Source organism: Dipodomys merriami, unplaced genomic scaffold, assembly GCF_024711535.1.
Source record: "Dipodomys merriami isolate MVZ:Mamm:240054 unplaced genomic scaffold, mDipMer1.0.p SCAF_129, whole genome shotgun sequence".
NCBI lineage: Eukaryota > Metazoa > Chordata > Mammalia > Rodentia > Heteromyidae > Dipodomys > Dipodomys merriami.
Window position 1 is genome coordinate 1863258 of NW_027202593.1, and position 22835 is coordinate 1886092.

The 22835-nt window shown below is 47.2% G+C and overlaps 1 protein-coding gene across 1 annotated transcript in view; it reads right to left on the bottom strand.

The window, feature by feature from the left end:
• LOC138824443 (CXADR-like membrane protein) overlaps positions 1 to 21136 on the bottom strand; it is a 74192-nt gene extending 53056 nt beyond the window's left edge. Inside the window, exon 1 of the mRNA XM_070018303.1 lies at positions 20876 to 21136. Within this exon, the coding sequence (XP_069874404.1) occupies positions 20876 to 20903 (28 nt within the window). The 5' untranslated portion in view covers positions 20904 to 21136. The remainder of the gene's footprint in view (positions 1 to 20875) is intronic.
• Between the last annotated feature and the right edge of the window lie 1699 nt (positions 21137 to 22835).

Genomic DNA, 22835 nt, shown 5'->3' on the forward strand with positions numbered 1-22835 from the left:
TGAAGGAAGGTTTTGTAAGGGCCATCATCTGTTCCTCTCTGCATGGCATCTGCAGTACAGGAGTTGTCTTACCATTTACCCTTGGATCTAGACCAGGAGCTCCACCCTTTGCTCTATTAATTCCTCAAAGTCCAAATTCTTGTTTCTCATACTTTGCCAGGATAATTAACAGTTTGTTTTATCCTCCTGAAAGAGTTCAATTCTGACACAGGATGGTAGATAGGATCATTATCCCTGAATGAGCCACAAGTCCACTGGGAACCAGTCAACTCAAGCCTCAGGGCTGGTCTTAGAGTACGTGCAATTGTCCACGACTTTCAGCTGCTTCATGCCTGGAGTCGCAGAGAGCCCAGCCTTTTGGGGAGAGTCCCTGATTCTAGCATGTTCTTCCTAATGTATTCTTACGTTAGTCAGATCATAAAGTTGCTGGTACTTGTAAAGCAGTCTTACGTGCATGCATTCATAGGCACATGTTAGATGTGAGCTGACACTCCTCGGTTCGTACATGCCAGATAGTGGTCTGTGCATAATAACCACAGGGGAATGACTTCACGGTGCCTGCTCATTGGTGAACATTTTAATGCACATTCTCTCAGCTGGGAGAGTTGGCATGTGGTAGTTTATAATTTGGTCACGTTTCTTAACTTCTACGACGAAGAGCCTCACCTTCCTCCTTTGTAAAATAGGAATTGGTATCTTTGCTTTATACATAAAGAAACTGAAGCAAGTGCCTACACTTGCCTAAGGTCACAGAGCTGATAAGTAGTGATGTCACCTACAGCTCCCCATTCCTCCAGCCTATTATTAAAATTCCAGGCTTAGGAGCATGTATGAGCCTTCACCATCTCACCTGAGTTGGAGGCCAGGACATGGTCCCACACTGCATGCTCTTCCCACTATTTGCCCTACTACAACCAACATGACCTACTACAACCAACACGTCCTATCATGTTTTTAGGAAGTAGTTTTAATTTTTGTTGTTGTTGCATAGTATATATAATAGGCAATGCCACTTGATTCCATCTTTTCCATGCAAGGAATCAAAGTGATGAGCAGGAAGGGATCACAGTAGCAAAGATCATCTGGATTGAATTTGGCTCCATGTCCGTCTGTATACTACAGCACTATCTTCTGAAATATTTCACATCCATGACATTGGATCTCCTTGAGCTGTTTTGGTAAGCACTGAAAAAATAAATCGCAGAGCCTCCCACTTGCCGCCTCTTGCCTCCTTTGGAAGATGTGTCTGGTCTCTGGGGACACTTTTTGCAATGGATGACCTCACAGGTTTATCCATCTTGTGAAGGCCTGTCTAGAGAGAGGCAGCAACCCAGAGCTCTTTATAGTCTCTATTTAAGGCTCTATGAGGTTCCTTTAATCTGGAAATTAGAAAGCATTTAGGATTTTAAAAAAATAGTTGTTTGAAGGTTACTCAATTCATACTTTGTTATTCTACCTACCATTTTTTTTCTTCCTTGGCGTAAGCTATCTGATTTGTGTTCATTGTGAAACATGATAGTGAAAGGTTAGGCTTTTGAACTTCAGGCAGGGAAAGAGGAGAATGGGCTCTCTGTTGGAAAAGTAGTGGTTTTCCCTTCATTTTCCATGCTTCAAAAATGTAATGGAAGACATTTTAGCTTTGGTTGGATTGAGACTTTTCTTGGGGTATTGCATTTGTCAACAGAAGCTTATGTGTCTCCATGTCAACTGTGAACAGAACTTGGTGGGTTCTGTGCATCAAAGAAATGTGTTTGTCATTCGAATCCAGAGAAAGCATAAAAGAGCTTACTCTGAAGGGTCACATCCTTGCCTCTGCATTATGTGGAAAAATTAAGGTTCCTGATGTTTTGGCTCCTATAGCTATGAGCTACTTCAAGAAGTCACATCTTAGTGATTCCCTAACATTAAGGTATAATCCTGCCACTGGCCTATTGTGAAATGTTTATAGCTTCACAGGGAAGTAAGGAAAAAAATCGACCATACAGTGTAGATGTGTGTAAAATGAGATATCAGTAAATCACTTAGAACAGTGTATAGTTGGCATTCAGTAAATGTTAATTAGCTGTTATAAAGTGAGAACAGTCTTTTGTGGTTGTTAAAATGCCATTTATTTTTTGTCAAGTATAGGGCTTGAACTCAGGGCCTGTGCTCTTTTGTTAAAGGCTAACAATCTACCACTTTGAGCCACTGTGCCACATGCAGTTTTGGAGTGATTAACTGGAGATAAGCATCTCATGGGACTTTTTTCTGCCCAGGCTGGCTTCAAACCATAATCCTCAGATCTCAACCTTCTGAGTAATGAGGATTACGGTGTGAGCCACGGGTGCCTGGCTCCATTTCTTTTTATGAATCAATTTCCTATCAAGATGCTAGTTTATATTATCGTTTAAGGCGATAATCAGCAATAGTTTTAATAAAGGGTCTCTGATTTTATGCCTGAATTGATTTTTGAAATTTTACTGGTCCCTGAAATTTAAGTCAGAGAAACACTAACCGAGGCATGCCTAACTTGAGGTCAAATTTTGTCTGAGGCACAGATTCCTTTTAGAATGTATTAAGCAACCATTACCATGTGTTCCTTTTTTACCTGCTTTCATAAGAAACAGATGGGTCTATAGGCCCTACCCTGGAGGCTTCCTCCTAAGATTCAGATGGAGCCAATAAGACCCTGGCAGCTGAGATCCCAGTGCCTGACCCTGGGAACTGTCCCCTCCCACACCAGGTGTCTGCTCTCTCCTGGCCCATTAGCACCAGATGGGACCAGGGTGGAAGAGTATCTCCCCCAGATGCAGCCCAGCCTGTTGACCCAAGCCCCACTCTCTGAGTTTCAGCAGTCTGTCCCTCTCTAAAATGCAGTGATTTCAAAATTGTTATAAAGATTAACTCAGTCTCTGTATTGGGTGCCTGGCAAATAACATGACCTTAATTAGTGACGGTTAGCACTTCAACTGTGATAACCAGAGTTAAGTATACATAAAAGACCATACATAAAAGAGCATCTCCCTTGCTCTGTAAGATGTGTGTGGACTGCCCCTGTTGTGTGTGACACACTCATGCTCCCAGAGACTGACACTGGGACGTGTTGTACTCAGCTGGAGCCCTTCCTTGAGGTTGAGGATAAGTGGGTCATTCATTTGTTCAGCAAGTCTTGGCTAAGTACTAAGAGTTAGACACTGCAGAGGATGTCAAGAGAAATCCAATCATCATCATGTCTTCAGAGAACTTAGGGTGTGAGAGGGCAAAAAAAGCTGTGTGTGCTTGAAACGTTGGTGTAATGGAAAGTTTATGGGAGCTTACAGTAGACAGCGATGGATTGGACGGAGAGGAAGGAAGGAACTCAGACGGTAAAAGCGGCAGTTAGGCTGCCACAAAGCAAGGCCTGATCTTTGGATTCTGGGTCCTTCCCTTGAAATCATGTACTTGTGGGACTTTGGGTGTTTGGGGTGCAGGGTGAAGGAAAAGGAGTGGATGGTAAATATATATCTTCTTGGCATCTTCTGGGAAGCCGTAATAGTTCATTTTATCTTTGCTGAATCTCCCTGGAGGAGACAGCCTCAGTGGACTGCATTTTCCTTAACTTTTCAGCCCCAAGAACTTTAGGGGTAAATGTATCCTTAAACTTAGACGGAGGCTTCCTGTGACTCCAGAGAAGCCCAACAGGTCTGGAAATGTCGTCTTCAGCCTCGAGATGAAAACAGTCGAAAGGCTAGAGTAGTAAGGAAGTCTGGATGTGGGGCTGACAGGGTGTGTGGAGCCTGGGCTACAGCAGCACTTAGCCTACACTGCTCCAAGGCTTGCCAGGATCAAAGGTAGCCGTTTCTCATTCTTCCTGAGTCCTTTTATCCCCTCTGTGAAAATTAGAACCTCGAAGATTCATTCCTAGGGTTGTCATGAATTTGAGACCTATATAATATAGTTAAAATAGCTTGAATGTAGCAATGGTTACCTGGGTGTATGCATACATCCAAACTTAGCCAGCTGTATACTTGAAACATGCATTCAGATGACCTTGATAGCCTGTTTTGCTACAAGTGTTTCCAGTCGGTATCATGCCTTCCCCTAGAGGAGTGGCCTGCATAAACGGGCTCCAGAGAAGCGCCCTCACTGGTGCTAAGTGACTCCATAGAGGAGACCAGATGTGCCAGCGTGACAGAGTCAGCTGGGAGCATCTAAGCCTGCATCAGCTCTGCTTGGTTCCCGCTGTCTTTGTCCCATCCCTTCTCCCTAGCACATTCTCCGCTCAGTCACAGAGACCCGGGTTCAGTTCACTCACTCATTGAGTGCCATGGGAAAAATCACTTCTCTGAGTTTCAGCCGTCTGTCCCTCTATAAAATGCAGTGATTTCAAAATTGTTATGAAGATTAACTCAGTCTCTGTACTGGGTGCCTGGCAAGTAACATGACCTTAATTAGTGACAGTTAGCACTTCAACTGTGATAACCAGGGAGAGAGGTTTAAAGGAGACAGAAGAGCGGAGCAAGGGGGGAGATATACATGGAAGGACTGTCTTTGGCTATGTAAGGGGCTTTGGGGTAGCAGGAAGATGTATCGCTATGATGTAAGAAGTCGCTTAACCCACTCTGAGCCTCAGTTTCTATTTGGGAAATCGGGGTTGGTACACAAACTTCAAGGTGTGCTTGTATCACAAGGTTGCAAACCTATAAAGGTGTCCAGCACAAGGCCTGCCTCAGACAAACATTTCAAAACTCTTTGTAAATGAGAGGGCTTTTATTTTGAAAGGCAATCATGGTGTTAGTAATCTTCATGAAGGGGTCATTTCTAGGAAGGAGATTTCCCCCTGCTCAGAGCAGAAAAGTCATTTTTCATCGTGAAAGCTGTCAGAAAGGATTCTGCAAGTATTGAGCTCCTGTTGTTTGCTCAAATGGACATCTCCCTGAGAGTGATTTCTGTTGGGTGGGAGACAGGATTTGTAAAAGTTTTGAGCATGTCTGTGCTTAATCTCCTGTGTCAGAAAGAACAGGAGAGCAGGGAAATAATGAGGGCTGTACAAATGGGATGACACTCAGTATAATAAGTGCTAGAATGCCAACCCTGCTGCAATGAATGGGAACTTGATAGACCTGAGATAATTCCACTTTGTTTTGCATGCAGCAGAGTGGCAAGGGTGCCCTGGAGACCTCATGTGGAGTAGCTGAGTGTTAGGAGGAGGTTCACAAATTCTGGGGGAACTATTCTTGTCTCTAAAACAAGAACTGACATGAGCTCTAATGGGAAGCCCAGAGAAAACCAAGTCCAGGGATGATCACCAGGGGTGTAGCGCAGTATCGGGGGGCCGTTTGCAATCCCTCATCCAGGGGATTATGTTTCTGTGAGCTGTCTTGGGAGGTAGGGTTGCTTTAAAGCCTGGGGCTTCCTGAGGTGTTTTGTAAGCTTAGGGCTGGGAGCCACCAGTACCTAGGTCTAGTGCTCCAGCTCCGCCATTAAATAGCCATGTAATTTAAGGAAACACACCTAACCTCTTTGAGCCTGCCCACCTCCCTGCCTTCCTTTCTTCCTTCTTCCCCTCCCTGCTTCTCTCCTGAGAAGTGTCCTCCATGGACCAGTAACATTGGCTGGAAACTTATCAGGACTGCAGTATCTTAGACCACCTCAAACTTAACTAAATCAGAGCTTGCTGTCAGAACAAGATCCCTAGCTGAATGTCAAAATTCTGAGACATACCGCCTTAGATGTCGTGAGTAGTGCTATGGTTTGGTTGCAATTTGAACCCTAAAGGTTCATGTACTGGGAGCTCACTCTCTATGTGGCTTGGTGTCTGGAAGGTGAGACCTTAAGAGATGGGGCTGGGAGGGAGGAGGCTGGTCTGGGATCAGGATTAATGTTTCTCCTGTGAGTGTGTGTTCTCATGGATCTTTGAAGAGTGAGCTGACACCTCCCCTGACTCTCTCTTGCTTCCTTGTCGCACACTGCCCAGCCCCTTCCTATTTCACCACATCATGACTCCAGCACACTGCTGATAGGCTGTTTTTGTGTACCAGCCATCAGACTCAGGAACCAAACAAATCTCCTTACTAGGTTATGCCATTAGCTCTGAAGTTAGACTGCCTAGATTCTTATACAGCTTCATTATTTACTACTTATATATTTTCTCAAATACTAAACTTATGTAGCATCCTCTGTCAGATGGGTTCCTGCTATTACCCCCTTGATAGATTTGTCATAAGAATGAAGTGGAGTCATAAATACTAAGAGCTTCATACTTAAAGACTCATTTAATGACTTCATTTCTAAAATTTATGGGTAGCTATGCTGCCATGTAGACAAGAGCACATGTTTATGGGACACATTTGTTTCACGCACTGCTCCAAGACGGAGGATACAGAAGAGATTACATAGATGATAGATCAGGCTCTCATATGGCTAGTGCTCTACCAACCGAGCCATGCCTCCAACCCCCCATAGAAACACAACAGTCAAGCACACTGCTATAGACTGAATCTTTATAGCATTCCCCCTCCTACTAATGTTCATCATGTGTTAGCCTTCAATGCCACAGTGTGTAGGCAGGGCCTTTTGCTAGGTCTTGAGGTCTTGAGGTACAGTGTCCTGATAAAGGAGACCCTAGGAAGTCCTCTAGCATTCTCACCATGTGAGAATACAAGACAGCAGCCAGTCATCACCCATAAGAGGGCTCTTACACACACACACACATCTGCCATGTCTTGTACTTCTTAGCCTTTACAACTGTGAGAAGGAAACTTCAGTTGTTTATAAGCCACCAGCCTCTAGTAGTTTGTTACAGAGCATAGTAAGGTACACAATGGAGGATAACAAAAGATATTCAAGAGTGTGTAAATGGTAGGGAGAAAATGTAACAGTGACGTGACTGGAGAATGTCTAACCAGGCAGAAGTTCTGGTGAGATGGGAGAGAGTTCAGGAAAGGTCTTAGTGAGGCAATATTTGCCCTGAAACCTAGAAGGCAGGACGCCAGGCTTGCAGTGATCTGGAGAAAGAACATTCCAGGGGGAGCAGGGGAGCAGAGGGAAACGGGGAGCCAAGTGCAAAGACCCTGAGGCAGAAATGACTGTCAGGAGCAGAGGTCTGAGCAGAGCTGAATGTTGGAGGATGGCTGGGCTCTTTTTTTGTGAAGGGAAATAAATCTTTGAGGGTAGAGCAAATCAGAAGGGAGGCTGGCGGTGTGTGGTGGGGAGGGGATGGGCTCTGGTTCCAACCTCAGTAGTAGTAAGAACATCATTGCACACATCTGTAGTGCAAAGAACAAGTCATTGTTCTGCATCTCAGCTGCCCACCTATAGCACAGAAAAGTTCTTACTAATTCTTCCTTCCAACTTCTCCTACTTGAATAGAGAAGACTCAGATGTGAGTTCCCACTGTCTTAGTCAGTGTTTCACTGTTATTAAAAAAAAAAAAAAAAAAAGATTGGGCCAGGTGCCAGTGGCTCACACCTGTAATCCTAGCTACTCAGGAGGCTGAGATCTGAGGATCATGGTTAGAAGCCAGCCCAGGCAGAAAAGTCTCAGTGAGACTCTTATCTCCAAGAAGTGGGTCTGAGGCTCAAGTAGTAGAGTGCTAGCCTTGAGCACAAAGAGACTCAGGGAGAGTGCCCAGGCCCTGAGTTCAAGCCCCAGGAATGGCAAAGAAAAAGATCAGATAATATACAAAGCAAATCAAGTTGTTATAAGTAAATAAATCTAAATGTCTAAGATGGTGTGACTTCCTCAGTGGGTCTCTTGTGGAAACTTCATGGCAGGAGGCATTACAGCTGGAACACACGCAGGAGACAGAGGACAGTAGGACAGGAAGCCAGGAACCAGGGCTAAACCAAATCCCCAGAAAACTACCTTTATCCTTTATCCCTTCCAAAGCAGCATCCATGGAAGGATCTAGACATTTCCACTTTGGGGACCAAATTCCAAGCGTATGACCCCTTGAAGGACAAGTCACATCCCTAGCAAACGCCCACCATCACTTCTTGCCGAACGGTCCATAAACTACAAATGTGTGCTATATTGTAATAGCTGTACTGTTAGCTGAAGTTTTCATCTTACTGACCAGTCTTTCCCCAAACTTCCACTTCCTTATTGCCCCTTCACGCAATTTGTGTGTTGAATTTCATCCTGTTTCACATTGTACACCAATTTCTTTTTTCCTTGCTCAATCTGATCTCCCAAACAGACTATGAGGAGTGGTTATAGCTTTGTGTGTGGCTCGAAATCCCACTCCCCCTCACAGAACCAAACACAAGGGTTTGCCCCTTCATTGAAATCATTTCCTTATAAGATCTACCTATCACTACACGGTTTGAGAACCAGGGAAGAAAGGTCACAGCCATTTCCTCTTCTTAGGAGATAAGGGACAGCCTGAGTTAAGGAGGTATTCATACCACAGCCGATATCAGCTTGTTCTGAAACAGCTCTAACTACGTGGACGAACACATCCATCTCTTCCAGACCTGCCTGTCATTTCCTCCCCTGGGCTGACCTTCTTTCCTGCTCCCCACTGGGCATGTGACTTGGAACAGAGGGAAAGTTGACAAATGTGGGTTATGCTTCTTTTAGTGCAAAGCTACTCTACAATCCTAGAAATACAAATGTATTTTCCTACTTTGCTTGGTGCCTGTTATTTTAACACCTGGTAGATAGAAATTAGATAGTGTGCAAGAGAGATAGAGACAGACAGACAGAAAAATGGACAAGAGAGGACAATATCCTGCATCCATTTAAAAGTCTTGAACAGCTGCTTTGACCCATGTTTACTCTCAGTGAAGCCAAGGCTTAGAAAGAAGTGGTTGAAGCTTAAATGAGTGTTAGCCAACCTTCTCCCCACCTACAGCTCTGATGCAGTTACTTCTTTTGTTTTTTTTTGGGTCCGGTTGTGGGGCCTGAACTCTGGGCCTGGGCGCTGTCCCTCAGCTCTTCAGCTCAAGGCTAGTGCTCTACCACTTGAGCCACAGCGCCACTTCCTGATTCAGTTACTTCTGTTTACATGTAAGCCTGGGAAGGACAGGCTTGGTCATCTTTGAGAGTTTGGTTGCAAAGCAAGGATGGGTTCTTGTGATGAGGAGAAACCCTTGTAGTTTGGAATCGTTCTTTGATGGCCTCATTACTCCATGAATTGGTAACCCTAAGGATGGCACCTGAGCATGCTTTATCCTCCATGTTTTTATTTCCCATCGCTGAGCCCTCTTCTCCCAGGAACACTCTGATGCTCTCCTGGCGCACACATTCTGGCTCGTCTATGGTTGGTTGTGATATTGTGGCTTCTGTCCAGACCAGGGGGAAAAGCCAGGGGATTCAGGAAACCTCATCAGAGACCCAGGGAATGGCATCCCCATTAGAGATTATCATCCTTTTCATGGGGATGTTCGCTGGAGGAATTGAAGCCAACTTGGTAGGGCACAGCTCACTTCACACTCACAAATACAAGGCTGTCTTCAGCCTCTGGCTCCAACTGGGTTGAATGTGAAGGGGTGAGGGAGAGCTGGGACTTCCCCTGCTCTCTCCCCCCCCCTTTTTTTTTCTTTTTTGGGTCCGGTCGTGGGGCCTGAACTCTGGGCCTGGGCATTGTCCCTCAGTTCTTCAGCTCAAGGCTAGCACTCTACCACTTGAGCCACAGCGCCACTTCCGGCTTTTTTCTTTTTTCTTATGTGGTGCTGAGGAATCGAACCCAGGGCCTCAGGCATGCAAGGCAAGCGCTCTACCACTGAGCCACCTTCCCAGCCCATCTTTCCCTTTTTTTCCCCCTCCTGTTTGATCTAAGTCTTTTGTCGTAGCAAATTGGTTCCCAGCTCAGATTTTAGGAGTGACCCTCTCACTCTAGCAAAAGTGCTGCAAGCCCTCGCTTACATGAGCATCACTTTGTTTTGATTTTTCACCTGTATAGGAATCTTTATAGGAATCATGTTAAAATGCAGATTCTGGTTTGGGAGACTTGGGGTGGGGTCTGCCTGTGGGGGTTGGGGGTGGGGGCTGAGAACCACTCTCTTGAGTACTGAGATGCCACTGGGTGACCAGCCAAAGAGCTTTCTCAAGGCAGTCTCCATTTCTACACTGATCCTACTTCTTGAGAAATGGCTCGATCATGGCCAATGTGGGCTGGTTGGTACTGTGCCTGTTAAACGTGTCTCAAGTCTTCCCGTGTGGATAGCAGCCCTGTCAGCTGGAGGCTGTCTTTCAAAGGAAGCTCCCCCAAATACCCAATTGGTGATCTAAGGTGACAGGAGCCAGTGTATGACAGGAGGCTGTGCAGGGAGCTTCCGTGCACAGGGGATGCAGCCGCCACTCACCATGGGGCTTGTGGTCATGTGGAACAGATGGACAAGCCATGGTTTGGGGGTCAGAAGACCAAAAGTAAAAAAAGACCTAGCTTCTAGTTGAACTGATTGTGTTACATTGGGAAGATGACTTAACCTCACCCATCCCTATCTGCAGAACAGAAGCTGGCCTGCTTTGTAATGTGGCTGTTACGATGAACTGAACTAGCATGTGTACATACACATATTTTAAAGACATCCCCCCCAAAAAAACCTTCTGTGATCTTGGGCTGATGTGTGTTTTGTCCACTTGCTCTGTTTCCATGAGACCCTGGCATGGTAGTGCTAAGCAAGGCAACTCCACCAAGGCAGAAGAGAAAAAGAAGGAACAGGGCAGGAGCCTCCGTGCTCTGGGGAGAGACTGGGATCTGGCTAAGAGCTCATGGTCAGCGTTTCTGCCACTCACCCCAGGGGAACTAAGAGGGCCAGAACAGGAGCCAGTCAGTGCTGCTGGGTCGGCCTTGTCCACTAAGGAGGCGAAAGTTCAGGGTAATGTTGGAAGAAGCAGCCAAGTGCCCTGACAATTATTAAATGGAAGCAAATCACCAAAGTCTGAAAGAGCTGACTTACTACAGACTCTCTGTGACCGGATAGGTGAGTTCCCTGTGTCCTTCCATTTGTCCGCACCCTGCTCCAACGCTTCCAACAGCTCTGACTCTTCCCTGAGGATGCATTGGAGTTTATGCTATCTAGGGAAATCTGAAAGCCTGCTATAAAGCCCTCCCCTGTCCCTATCTTCTCTTCTGAACCTCCATTACCATTTCCTCTTTTGAGCCTTTTTGATGAAAAAGAATTTCCCATTAAAGATAGCTTAAAGTTGAGATTACTGAACTGAAATTCTTTGTAGGCAAAGGAAGCTTATAAGATGTGTTCATTTTTTCTCTCATTCATTCATTTCTGTGTGTCTAACGTATAAGCTTGGTATTTCCGAGCCTGTGGCCACAGAGTAAAGGTGGGGAATGCTGACCGCTGCCACAGTGTGACCTGGCACTGGAAAGGTGGACTGAGGTGCATCAGGGTCCAGAACTGTGTGCCCCTAAAGCCACAGAGACCTCTGCAGATGAAGCTACACTGGAGGATGGGGGGTTGGAGTCTGTGGTGAGGAGGCCAGGCGAGGGGCAAGGGGAACAAAAGATCAACAGGGTCAGCGTCGCCATGAGTACGCTGTGGGACCCAGAGCCAAGGGCCAAAGGCCCACACCTTCCAGGGTGGAGGACAGAAAGATATGGCCCAGGTGAGCTTCATTCATTCCATCTCCCTTCCCTTCCCCATCCTTGAAGCAGCCATTAGGCACTGGAGTGGGAAGGAGCAGGAGGAAGGTCATGTCAGGCTATGGTAGCATCATGGGGGGGGGGGACGGGGGAGGGCGCAGGAGTCACAAGGATTCCTCGGGGCCTGGGACACTGCAGGGCTCCAGGAATGGGGTGTGAGATTTGGTGAAGCAGGGTAGGTGTCTGTAGAGAGGTGGCCTCCTTTCTAGCCTTGGAAGCAAGGCAGAGGCTGCTCTAGCTGGCTACTGGCTGCAGTGGGGTAGAGGCAGATGGGGACCCCCCCACTCCACCTGCACAGTCCCAGAGGGCATTCTGAGTGGGAATGCTAGGCCTGCAGCAGTCTGGGACACTAGCTTAATACTCCTTTGTAGGAAGAAAAGTCCCACTTTGTTGCTCAGGTCAGTGGAAAAAAACCCTCACTCTGAGGTTTTCCTTTCCTCCCAAACTTAAAAAAGGAAATGTAATTCAACACATCTTGGATTTGGGTGTCGGACTCTCCAGAGTCTAATTTTGGATGGAACTGACTTCTGAGAACATAGACATAAATGTGGCGCTCCATGGGGGCGGGGGGCAGGCCCACAGCGGCTCCTGTCTGTATGTCCATGAGCCAGGCACCATGCAACAACTCAGTCCACAGCGGGCGAAGTGCACAACATTGGTCCCATAGAAATGGGTCTCCTGATGCCGTTGTACTTACTGCTGCCTCATTTGTGTTGGCACAGGGTTGAAATTGCCCAGCGATGTAATTCTAAAAGCACGGCATTGTTATGTGGCTCATGACTGCATATATGTTAGCTATGCTACCACTACATTCCAGCCTCCCGCGATGAGGGCTGAAGCAAAAGGCAAACTTGGCTCAAACCTGCCCTATGCCACACTCTGCCTGTATAATAAAAGACAGATAACTGACTTCTTACACCCCACTTTTCTGTAAATAGGGATAACACCGACCTCATAGATCATTGTATGGATATAAGAAATACCTAGCACTAGTGAAAGTAGTTGCTCAATAAAACCTTATTGAAAGGAACCAATTATCTTCCCAAGCTGTGGCTATCCAAATTGGCACAGGCACTAAGGAGCACGTAAATAGAGGCTGGGAACAGATGATGTACATGCTGTGATACTGCTTCAGTGACCTGCAGACAGTATGGTAGGCAGTATAGAAGGGCAACTCTTGCCCAGGGGTATACAACACAAAAAGTTACTCTCTCGGGGCAATTGCAGACAGAAGGGGCACAGGCAGGTCTTTGAACCTTGTGGGGTTCTGGAGCAGAGAGCTATTCCCCAAAGGACATAAAGGACTTGCCTGTAGGATATAGGAACAGCTGTGGCCCTGGAAGCTGACGCCGATGGCCTGGTGTCAGCTGACTTCAAGCAGGCTAGCAGAAGAGTCTCCTAGCAATGACTGGCATCCATTAACTGCTTGTTAGGTACCAAGTAGGGGGCTAAAACCCTTTATATGCATTACTTCATTTAATTTTTCGGAAAAAAATCCTCTATGACATTGTCATTAGCAACAACAACTGCTGAGAAAACTCAAGTTCAGGAGGTGAAGTAATTTCCCCAAGGTCTTGCAATTATCAAGTGCCCCTGCCAGGCTTCAAGCCAGGGCCCCAGGACCCCAGGGGCCGGGATCTTATAGTGGTTATTCCATGGATGGTCTGTGAGGAAGCCTTATGTGCCTCCCCCTGCTTTTCCCTTGAAGAGTGATTGGAAATAATTGGAACTGTCATTGGAAGTAATGAGAAGTGACAGAGGTTGGGTTAGAAGGCCTATCGCTCCAAGTCTGAACAATCTCCACAAACTCAAGCCTAAATTTAAACAATGAAGTCACAAAACAATTTCCCTCTCAGGGATTTGATATTTCCTCCCTCTCCCCACCAACCTAGAAAAGAAATAAGAATGTCAGGAACCGAGTCTCTGTTCCATAGTATGGATTTCTTCTGGAACAACAACAACAAAAATCCCTTTTCATCCTATTAGATTTCCTTGTAGAGGAATACTACACAAAGACCACCATTATTAATTAAGAGATCCAGATTCCCTGATACAATGCTTTCTCTTCCTTTTTTATCATCCCATGAGGGATGAGGCAATAGAGGTCACTACATGGCTGGCAGGTTGTGATGAAGAATGAGACCATAACTTTCCACAGGCAAGGACACTGGGAGATGCAATCCGGCTAGGAAGCACCTGGCAGAGCGCCAAGGACACACACTGATGAATCCATCCTTTCCAATGAGGACATAGACACCCATTGCCCCATCAGCCACTTACTTAACGTGACCCTCGCTAATGCAAGTGCTGTGAGGGACACACGCAAATCAGACCCAATCCCTGAAGACCATCTCCCAGATAACGTGATTATGCTGTTTCCTCCCTGGAACCCCAGAAACCCTGGTACTTTCCTCCAGATCACTCCCCCTCTGTGTGCAACTCCTTGTTTGTGTTTCCCCCTGTGGTGAGTTCTTGGGTAAACTGTGATTGACCTGGAATCTCAGAGCCTCACTTAGGACCTGAGCTCATCCCTTCATCATTGTTCTGTGAGAGAAAATGTGAATGAAGAAGGAAAGTAGTGCTATAGATGTAAGTGCTAGATGGTTACTGAAAAAAAAAAGAAAAGAAAAGATGCCATCCTTCAGCAGAATGAGCTGAGGGGCTGCTCTGTAGATCCAGGTCAGTTTAGTTTAGCTTTTCATTCTCTGCTACTTCTTACTCTATCCTCTATCCTCTTCTTCCTACTTTACTCTCTAACCTCCATCTTCCTTTCCTTCTCCTCCTCTCCTCTTCCCTGATTCTCCATCCTCCTCTTTTACCTCCACCCTTTCTCTCTTCCTCCACTTCCTGCTCCCATCCTCCTTCTCCATGGCTTTTGTGACAGCTCCAGATCCCCTGTTTTACCTCTTTAGAAAAGCTTCCCATCCTCCACACCAACTAGGTAACCATTCTGGAGATAGTTGCCCATTTTCTCCTCTAATTAGAAGAAAGAGGCCTAAAAGAAACAGAATTCTCCTTGCCTTCTCCCGAGACAGAGACATTTTAGACTTATTACCACCAGACTGTGGCAGAGACGACCCACGCAGGGATCCAGCTGATGGTTACTCACAGTATAAAGAGTTGACTTCAGCATTCTTCCCATTGTGACGTCTATGGGATGCTAAAGGAAACAAATGTTCATTTTTTTTCTAGAATCCAGACAATTGGAAAGCTCAGATAACCAGAACTCTTTTTTTTTGGGGGGGGGGGGCAAGAGGAGAGTAGAGGGAAAGTACAATCTGCATTTCTTCTTTAGAAAACAAGAAACTCAGTACTGATGAAAACATAGGTTTAACTAAAAAAAAAAATCAACCTGCAAGTCCCCACACTATGCACCAGAGCCCAGGACCATGTGCTAATGAAGATTTCTACATCCTCTCCCCCCTTCCCCCAGGACAGCAAGAGGCCTTTAACTAGTTAGGAGGAACTGACATGTATGTGTGATATGTGTACCAGGTTGCTTATAAACAGTAATCATCAATCCAATAACCATTTGACCAGAGCAGGGGCAGTGGGGTGGTTGATAAATGTTCCAACAGAATTTTCCACTTGGGGATTTACGAGTTGGCATCTTCAACGAAGCCTGGGCTTCAGCAGGACCTCCTACTGGTAGAACATTGAGTCCTGGTAAATGGGAAGCACATGGTCTTGGGAACCAGGAGTTCCAGGTTGGTGTCCTAGCTCATCTGTTTCCTAACAGGGTATTATTATTGTTGTTGTTATTATTTTACTGTGGTTTGTACTCAAGGCCTTGCGCTTGCTCTATTCTCTGAGCTATACCCCTGCTGTAAGGGGGCATACTCTTAAGCTCATCTTACTTGTTGAGCCATAGTCTACTTACTTGTAAAATACAGTAATAATGACATCTATTCTCAGCGCATGATGAGGAGTATATAAGGTGTGTGAATATATTTTGTAAACTGCTGACGTTTGTACAAATGTTTGAAATTAACTCTACCAATGATACCATTCCTGTGAATATAATTCTCTCTTGGGGTACAGATGAGCTAATAATACACAATTCATGTTTCAAAGCACAACCACAAATTCAAATCCAGCAAGAAGTCCATTTCTGGGTGTAAATGATGGCTTTATTTTTTACACAGAAGAAAATGTGTAACACTTACACAATAAACCCTTCTCCAGAGTCTCTCTTGAGTGTCCATGTTTCCTGGAGGTTTTTGTTTTTGTTTGGTTTTATATTTTTTGGAGTCCAAGCCTTGCTGTGCAGCCCAGGCCAACCTGGAACTCACAATACTCCTGCCTTCCCACCCCAATGCTGGAATTACAAACAAACCCCAGCACACTTGGCTTCTGGGGTTCTTTTACAGTTAACTGTTTCGTATGACATCTTTGGGGTAAGAATTTCAGTCACTGAACTTCCTGGACAGGGAGCTGTCATCATTTCCTACATTTTAGTGATATTCCTTGGCCCACAGAACCACAGGACACTTCCAGGATGGAGTAGCAATGCTCTCCATATTAGTGGCTTGGGTTTTCTGGGTTTATAATCATATGCTACAGGAAGTGGCACTGTAGCTCAAGTGATAGAGCACTCACCTTGAGCTGAAGAGCTGAGGGACAGCGCCCAGGCCCAGAGTTCAAGCCCCACGACCGACCCAAACAAAAAAAATCTGCCTCTTCATATAATCATATGCTACAAATGGACAGTGCCTGAAAACATTAATAAGGCTTGCTATATTAATAATTAGTGTTCCTGATCACAACTGTATCTTCACCAGCTAGCAAATTCTTAGAATCCAAAATTTCAGAAAAGCTGGTGGCTCATGCTTGTAATTCTAGCTACTCAGGAGGCTGAGATCTGAGGATCATGATTCAAAGCCAGCCAAGGCAGAAAATTCCCATGAAACTCATCTCCAATTAGCCACTTAAAAACTTGGAAGTGGTGCTGTGACTCAAAGTGGTAGAACACTACTCTGAGAAAAAGAGCTCAGGGTAGTTCAAACCCCACAACCATCCCCTACCCCCTAAAAAACCTTAGAGTATGTTAGTGATATAAGAAAACACAGCAATAACCTCAGTATTATATCTCATTTTACAAAGGGTCAGAGTGGTATGATTTGCCTGGAATAACACGGCAAAATTTATGAAGGGATTAGAACCATCCATTTCTAGGTTGTTCCTTGTATGCACACAACTACTTCTTTGGAGCATAGATTCCTTTTCTCTTAATACATCAGCCATCAAACATGACACTTTAGAATGTCTCTGGGATTTCCAGTTATGATGGCTAAATTGAAATGTTACGACATTTGCCCTATTTTTCAAGCAATTTCCCAACATAAAAACCATGCCAATTATTCAGCATTTAGCTCATTTAACTGAAGCATTAGAAGGCAACTATGACTGTAAAGCTTTAACTACATGAGCTGAAAAGGAGGGAAGGAAAGATATTTTTCTATTTTAAGAATGTATGACAGGATACAGCATGAAGTTAGGGTCCTGGTCTTGGTCCTTCTATTAAACTGTATGGTGTAGTCTTAACCAAGACTCTCAGTTTTGTTTTCTCTTCTTCTTAAAAGAATGAGTAGATTAAAATTGCAACAACAAAAAATGTAGAGGAGGGGAGGTAGCAGGGAGAATAAGAGTATAGAGGGGACAATTATGATCACAGCACATTATATCACAATGAAACCTCAATATAATTAATATATAATAGAAATGTAATAATAGAAATAATAGAAATATCACAATGAAACCTCCACAATTAATATATAATAGAAATATAATAATAGAAATGCAAAATTAAGTTAAGAATCTTAGAAAGAAGAGGTAGATTTAGATCAAGGATGGCCTTGAGTTCCAAGGAAGAGTACCAGGTCAACAAGCCCCTAGAAATGACTAACAGAATCGGAGATGCATGTGTGTCTTCCAAGAAGTGGTTTTGTAATTGTCATCAGATTCTCTGGGGAAAGGGGGAGATATGAAACTCAAAATGCTAACGAACAGTGATTTAGGTAGACTCTTAGCTTTTCCCTAGTTCTGACCATCTTTAGCTCTAAAAAGTGTGTCTAGTTCATTATCATTAGCTACACTCCTGAAATTACACTGGTATGTATAGTGCCCAGCTCAGCACAAAACAGGACTAGGATGAGAAGAGGCATGAGCTTGCCAGTGCTATCATTATCAGGACCATATCCTCAAGGTGGGCTGATGAGGGAAGACATGGGAGGCTACTGCCATCTGTCATTATCCTGCAGAACAAATAGACTTCTGCAGCAGACCTTCACAAGATCGTATTCTGGGAAACCAAGCTCCTCCATCTCAGAACGAAGAGTTTAGCAATAAGGATTACCAAACATTTTTGGAAGAGTTGGGAAAGACCATAAAATTACAGAAGCCTTGAATTCAAGATGCACCCATCCTGTCCTCCATTTTACAGGCACGCAGAACCACAACCCAGAGGTCTTGCATGTAAAATCCCAAGCCCAAGCTCCTTTGTCCCATCAGATAGCAATGTGTAGGACAGAGGCTAGAGGTCAGGCAAGTCATGAATACAGCAGCTATTACAAAGTCCAGGAGATGCTATGGTGGAAGAATGAAACACTAAACAGCAAAGACAGGAGCAGGGAAATGGTCAAAGGAGGGGCTGGCTCCCCTTTATCCTCCCTCATACCAGGTAGGCATTCATGTCACTTGTTGGCAGGTCCAGAAGGTGGCCATCTTTGTTCATCCTAGGAACCCTCTTGGCCCTCCCAAGCCTCCTCCCACCCTGTTCAATCAGAATTAGATGCAGTTCAAGAACTCCCCCCTCTTTAAAGGACAGTATATGATTTTAGGATCCATTTGTACACTTTGTATAAATCTTGGGGTAAGAATTTCGGATACTGAACTTCCTGGACAGGGAGCTCTCATCATTTGCTGCATCTTAATGATATTCCTTGGCCCAGAGAACCACAGGATGGAGTAGCAATGCTTTCTTCATATTAGTGGGTTGGCTTTTCTGGGTTAATAATCATTTGCCACAAGTGGCTTTGCTAAGGCAGCCCAAAGTACACTATAGCTCAAAAGCACTTTGTAAATAGGGGCTTAGCGTAGCCTGCAGCATTCTTCTCCTGGTGGGCTCCTGACCCCTGCAGGATGTCATTTGGAGAGGAGTTCCCTTAGTCTTGATTCCCTCTGATGCTCTCTTACTTGTATAGTTTAATCAATGTAGAGCTGGGATGTCACATGTCTGAGAATGCCCAATAGAGTCCTAGATGTGTATGAGAGATGAGAAGCCAATTATACAGAATCGCAGGCCATCTGAGTACTTACAAAGAGAGCCAGGAAGAAATCAAGGGAGTAGCTCTTATGATGTTCTACAAGATTCCACCTCGCAAATTATGTTCTCCCCAAAAGAATGACTACACATAGTAGGCACTCAACAAAGAAAAACAATGAATCCATGACCTTTTAACCCATCGCTCCATTAGATGACCACCGATGCTCACATCTAGGGCCATAACTGATTTCAACTGACTCTGGAGGCCAGAGCCATTTTCACCTTTCACTGAGAGCGCTACTCAACCTCCAGTCAGATCCCATCCCTGCTGCTTGTAAGCTATGGCCTTGAGCAAGTTATCTGACCTCTGTCCACCCCGAGTTTCTCATAACAGGTAGTGAGCCGGGTTGGTGTGAAATAAAGGCACTAGCAAAGTACCGTACACAAAATGCTCAGTATGTTAAGGATTTTATAGAGGCTGTTTTGAATAGGCCAGTGTGAAATTCGATTCTCCTGCACATCTGGTCATTGGTAGCTTAGCAGAGGAGGCCTGTAAGGAAAACACATGTGTCGTCCAGCTAGGCCATACGTGCATACAAGGATTGCAGTACTTGGCCAGTATCTTGAAGAGCTCAGAGAACACCCCTCCCTCCCCCTCCCTGCCTCCTCCTCTTGAGCAATAACTTAGGTAAGGCCACCTCTTCCTTTCTTCTAGCTTGGGTGGTTACCGGCCAGAGGGGGCCCTACACAAGCGTGTTAGTGGGTTTGTAAGGCTTCCAAAAGACAGGGCTCTCAGAGTACCCCAAAGGGCACTCTTTAGAACCATTTCCTTTTGTTCACAGACTTGGGGCATCGGCCTCCCTCCAGAACAGAAGAGCCTGGAGAGCCATCTAGTTTTCTTGCTTGAGAGCTCAGAATGAAGCCCTCACAGTGAGTAAGCCATCCCAGCTTACCTGCCTCGTCCTTTCAAGTCCTGTGGCCCCACGTCCTGGGTAGTGCTGCTCACTGTCCCCACAGCTGGCTAGCCCTGGCATCCTCTGAACTCTAGATCACTGCGCCTTCTCTTTCTAGGTGGGTACCGCCCTTGGTTCCATGCAACTTTTGTTCAACTCTTTCCCCTGCCTTCCTGCCCTGGCCCTCAGAGACTCTCTGTCTCCCTCCTCTTTCTGCGGATCTCACACATTCCTGCTCTAACTCTCCTATAAGCATGCCGGTGTCCAGTCCAGGTGCCCCGGCCGGTGCATTAGGGCTGGGGGCCCCAGACACAGGCTTGGTGTGGAGGAGACTGCCAGCGGGGCCCCTCCTGTCTCCAGTGGGAAGTAGTGGCTGCCGTTTTTCTTTGCCTCCTCTGCTCCATTTGTTCTGTTGGCTTCACCCTTTCTTTCTCAGCCTCCCTCCTTTGGCTCTCCACACTCCCTCCCATTCTCCTCCATTCTCTCTCCTTCCCTCTCTTTCCCATTCTTTCCTTCCCAATGTCCCTTTCTGCCCGGGCGCCTTCCCCAGGCGCCTTTTGCTCTACCCTTTTATCCCCTTTCTTTCCCTCTCGGCCCTGTCTCCCCCCCTTCCACCCCCCCTCCACCCCTCTCCACCCCCCTCCACCCCCCTCCAACACATCTGTTTCCAATCTGACCGTTCCGAGGCTCCCATTTGAAACAAAAAGCTCCCCACCCGCAGGAACCTGGGCAGAAATTCCTGGAGGAGCCCTTCCTCCTCCAGCGCTCCAGTTTACCGCACACACTCCCGGGAGCCAGCCCTGCCCGGCGCGCACCTCCACGCCAGGGCCAAGCAGGTCCCTGCCAAACTCGCCCGGGAAACGCCCCCACCCCCGGCCGGCTGCAGGGCCCAGATGTGTGAGACATCGTTGATGGCCGACTGGGCGGTCCTCGGCTCCCAGATGCGCTTCTCCAAGGCTGGGTGGCGGGGACCGGGAGGTTGGCACCCTGCGGGGCGGCAGGGACAATCGGCCCCACGACACTCCTCCCCGGGACGCTAGACCGCGGGCTGCCCGGGGGCCGCGCAAACTCCCACCGTCCCCGAGCACTCACCTAGCCAGAGGAGGAGGAAGGGGGACATGCTGGTCCCCGGCCGCGGGGCACTTCCCCGCTCCGCGCTGCCTGGCTGCGGGGCGGTTCGGCGCCGCCGGCGGACCTTTGGCGAGCTGGGCGCGGTGCCTCGGGGTGCGCGCTGGGGACCGCAGCCATGTGCGGGCGCGGGAGCCAGCTCCGCGCTGGGCGCCCCCCGCGCCCCGTGCAGGGGTCCCCGCGCCCCTTGTTCCGGCCACGGAGGGCTCCTAGTGCCTAGCCCACCGGCTCACACCCAGACGGGAGCTGGGTCCGGGTCCACGAGGAAAAGGCGAGGCTGAAGGCGCTACCGCTTTGTGGAACACTTTTCCCTGTTTGGAAAGAAATACGAGTGGAGAAAGAGAAAAAAATGAGCTGGAACCACATGGCTGCTTCCTACCGCAGCCCCTCCTTCTCCCCTCCCTCCTCCCGCGCCCGCCCTCCTTCTCTCCCTCCCCACGTTTGGGGTGAGCCGCGGGGGCTGCTCGGCCGGAGAGGAGCGCTGGCGGGGCAGAGCCCCAGCTCTGGCTCGGGAGGGACGGCGAGGGGTTTTGGGGCGCTCCGGGGACGGCGCCACCGCGGGAGGCGCGCCATGCAGGATTGATTCTGTGTAGGAGAGAATCCCTAACACTTGGGCAAGAATCCGCCACCAGGCCTTCTCCCTTCTCGGTCCCTCTCTTCTCAGTCCGCCTGTCTGTCTCCTCCTACCAGCTCCCTGCTCTTTTCATTCTTCTTGCCGCCCCTTCTGTCTTCTCCCTTCCGTCCTTTCCTCATTCCTTTCTTCCCCCTGTTGTGCGGTTGGGTCAAGGCGAAGCTACCAGACCACCATATCAACCACCGGGCTGTCTAGGTGGGGTCTTTAAGATGGTCGCCTACTGGTGTGATTGCTGCTTGTCTGATTTCATTGCCTGTTTTGGCATCTTTCTGTCACGCTGCCTGCCTTTCCCTTGGCCTTTGGCAGTGTATCTTTCTCTGCTCTCAATCTTGACAATAGCCTCCCCAGAACTCAGCTAGCCACCAAGCCAGGGAAGTGGGACTCCAGCTCAGGGGAATAGGGTGCCTTAAGAGGCATTGGAACAAATGACATTGCATGTGGCCCTGGATAAAACCTGTTCGCAATCCCTTGAGAAAGAAGAGGGGCCAGAGGGAATAGAAGTCCTTCCACTCCAGGGACCTCAGCAGGAGACATGCCCTGCAGAGGTGGAGGAGCATGCACATCCCTGCTGTGCACCCCCAGTGCTGGGTCTGCTAGGGAGGAAAACACAGGGGTGAGGGGGGGTCACACTCAAGTCTTGACCCATTCTACACTTTGTCCTGGGCCTCCCAGAAATCCTCCTGCACTCTCTCTCTCTGGTCCTAGGCTTATGATGTCTCTGGAGGGTGGGGTAAGGATGCTCACCTTCAGCCTAGATTGGGAGCTGGGACAAAAGCCAGAGAAGCAGGGCTGCAACTGGAGGGATGAAGCCCTCCAGGGCTAGTCAGCTGAGGAATCACACGTTCGTTCACGTTATCTCCCCAGCCCTCTCACCAGTGCCCCAAGTCTTCTCTAACTGGCCTTGCCCTGCCTGGTTGTACTACTACTAATAATAGGAATCCCTTTTCATAGGTGAGGGAAACAGAAGCCAAGAAAGGAGGTGCTGGTGAGTCGTACCTGCAATCCTAGCTACTCAGGATGCTGAGATCTAAGGGTCATGGTTCGAAGCCGGTCCAGGCAGACAAATCCAAGAGACTCTTCAGTTAACCAGCAAAATGCTCAAAGTGGAAGTGTGGCTGAAGTGTTAGAGCACTAGCCTTGAGAAGAAAAAAGAAAGCCAAGGAAGACTGTGAGGCTCCAAATTCCAGCCTCAGTACTGACACACACGCTCAAGCAAGAAAGTGCAGAATGCTGTGGAGGTGATGGCAGGAGATGCCCAGGGGGAGGGCCTGGAAGCAAAGTCTACACTGG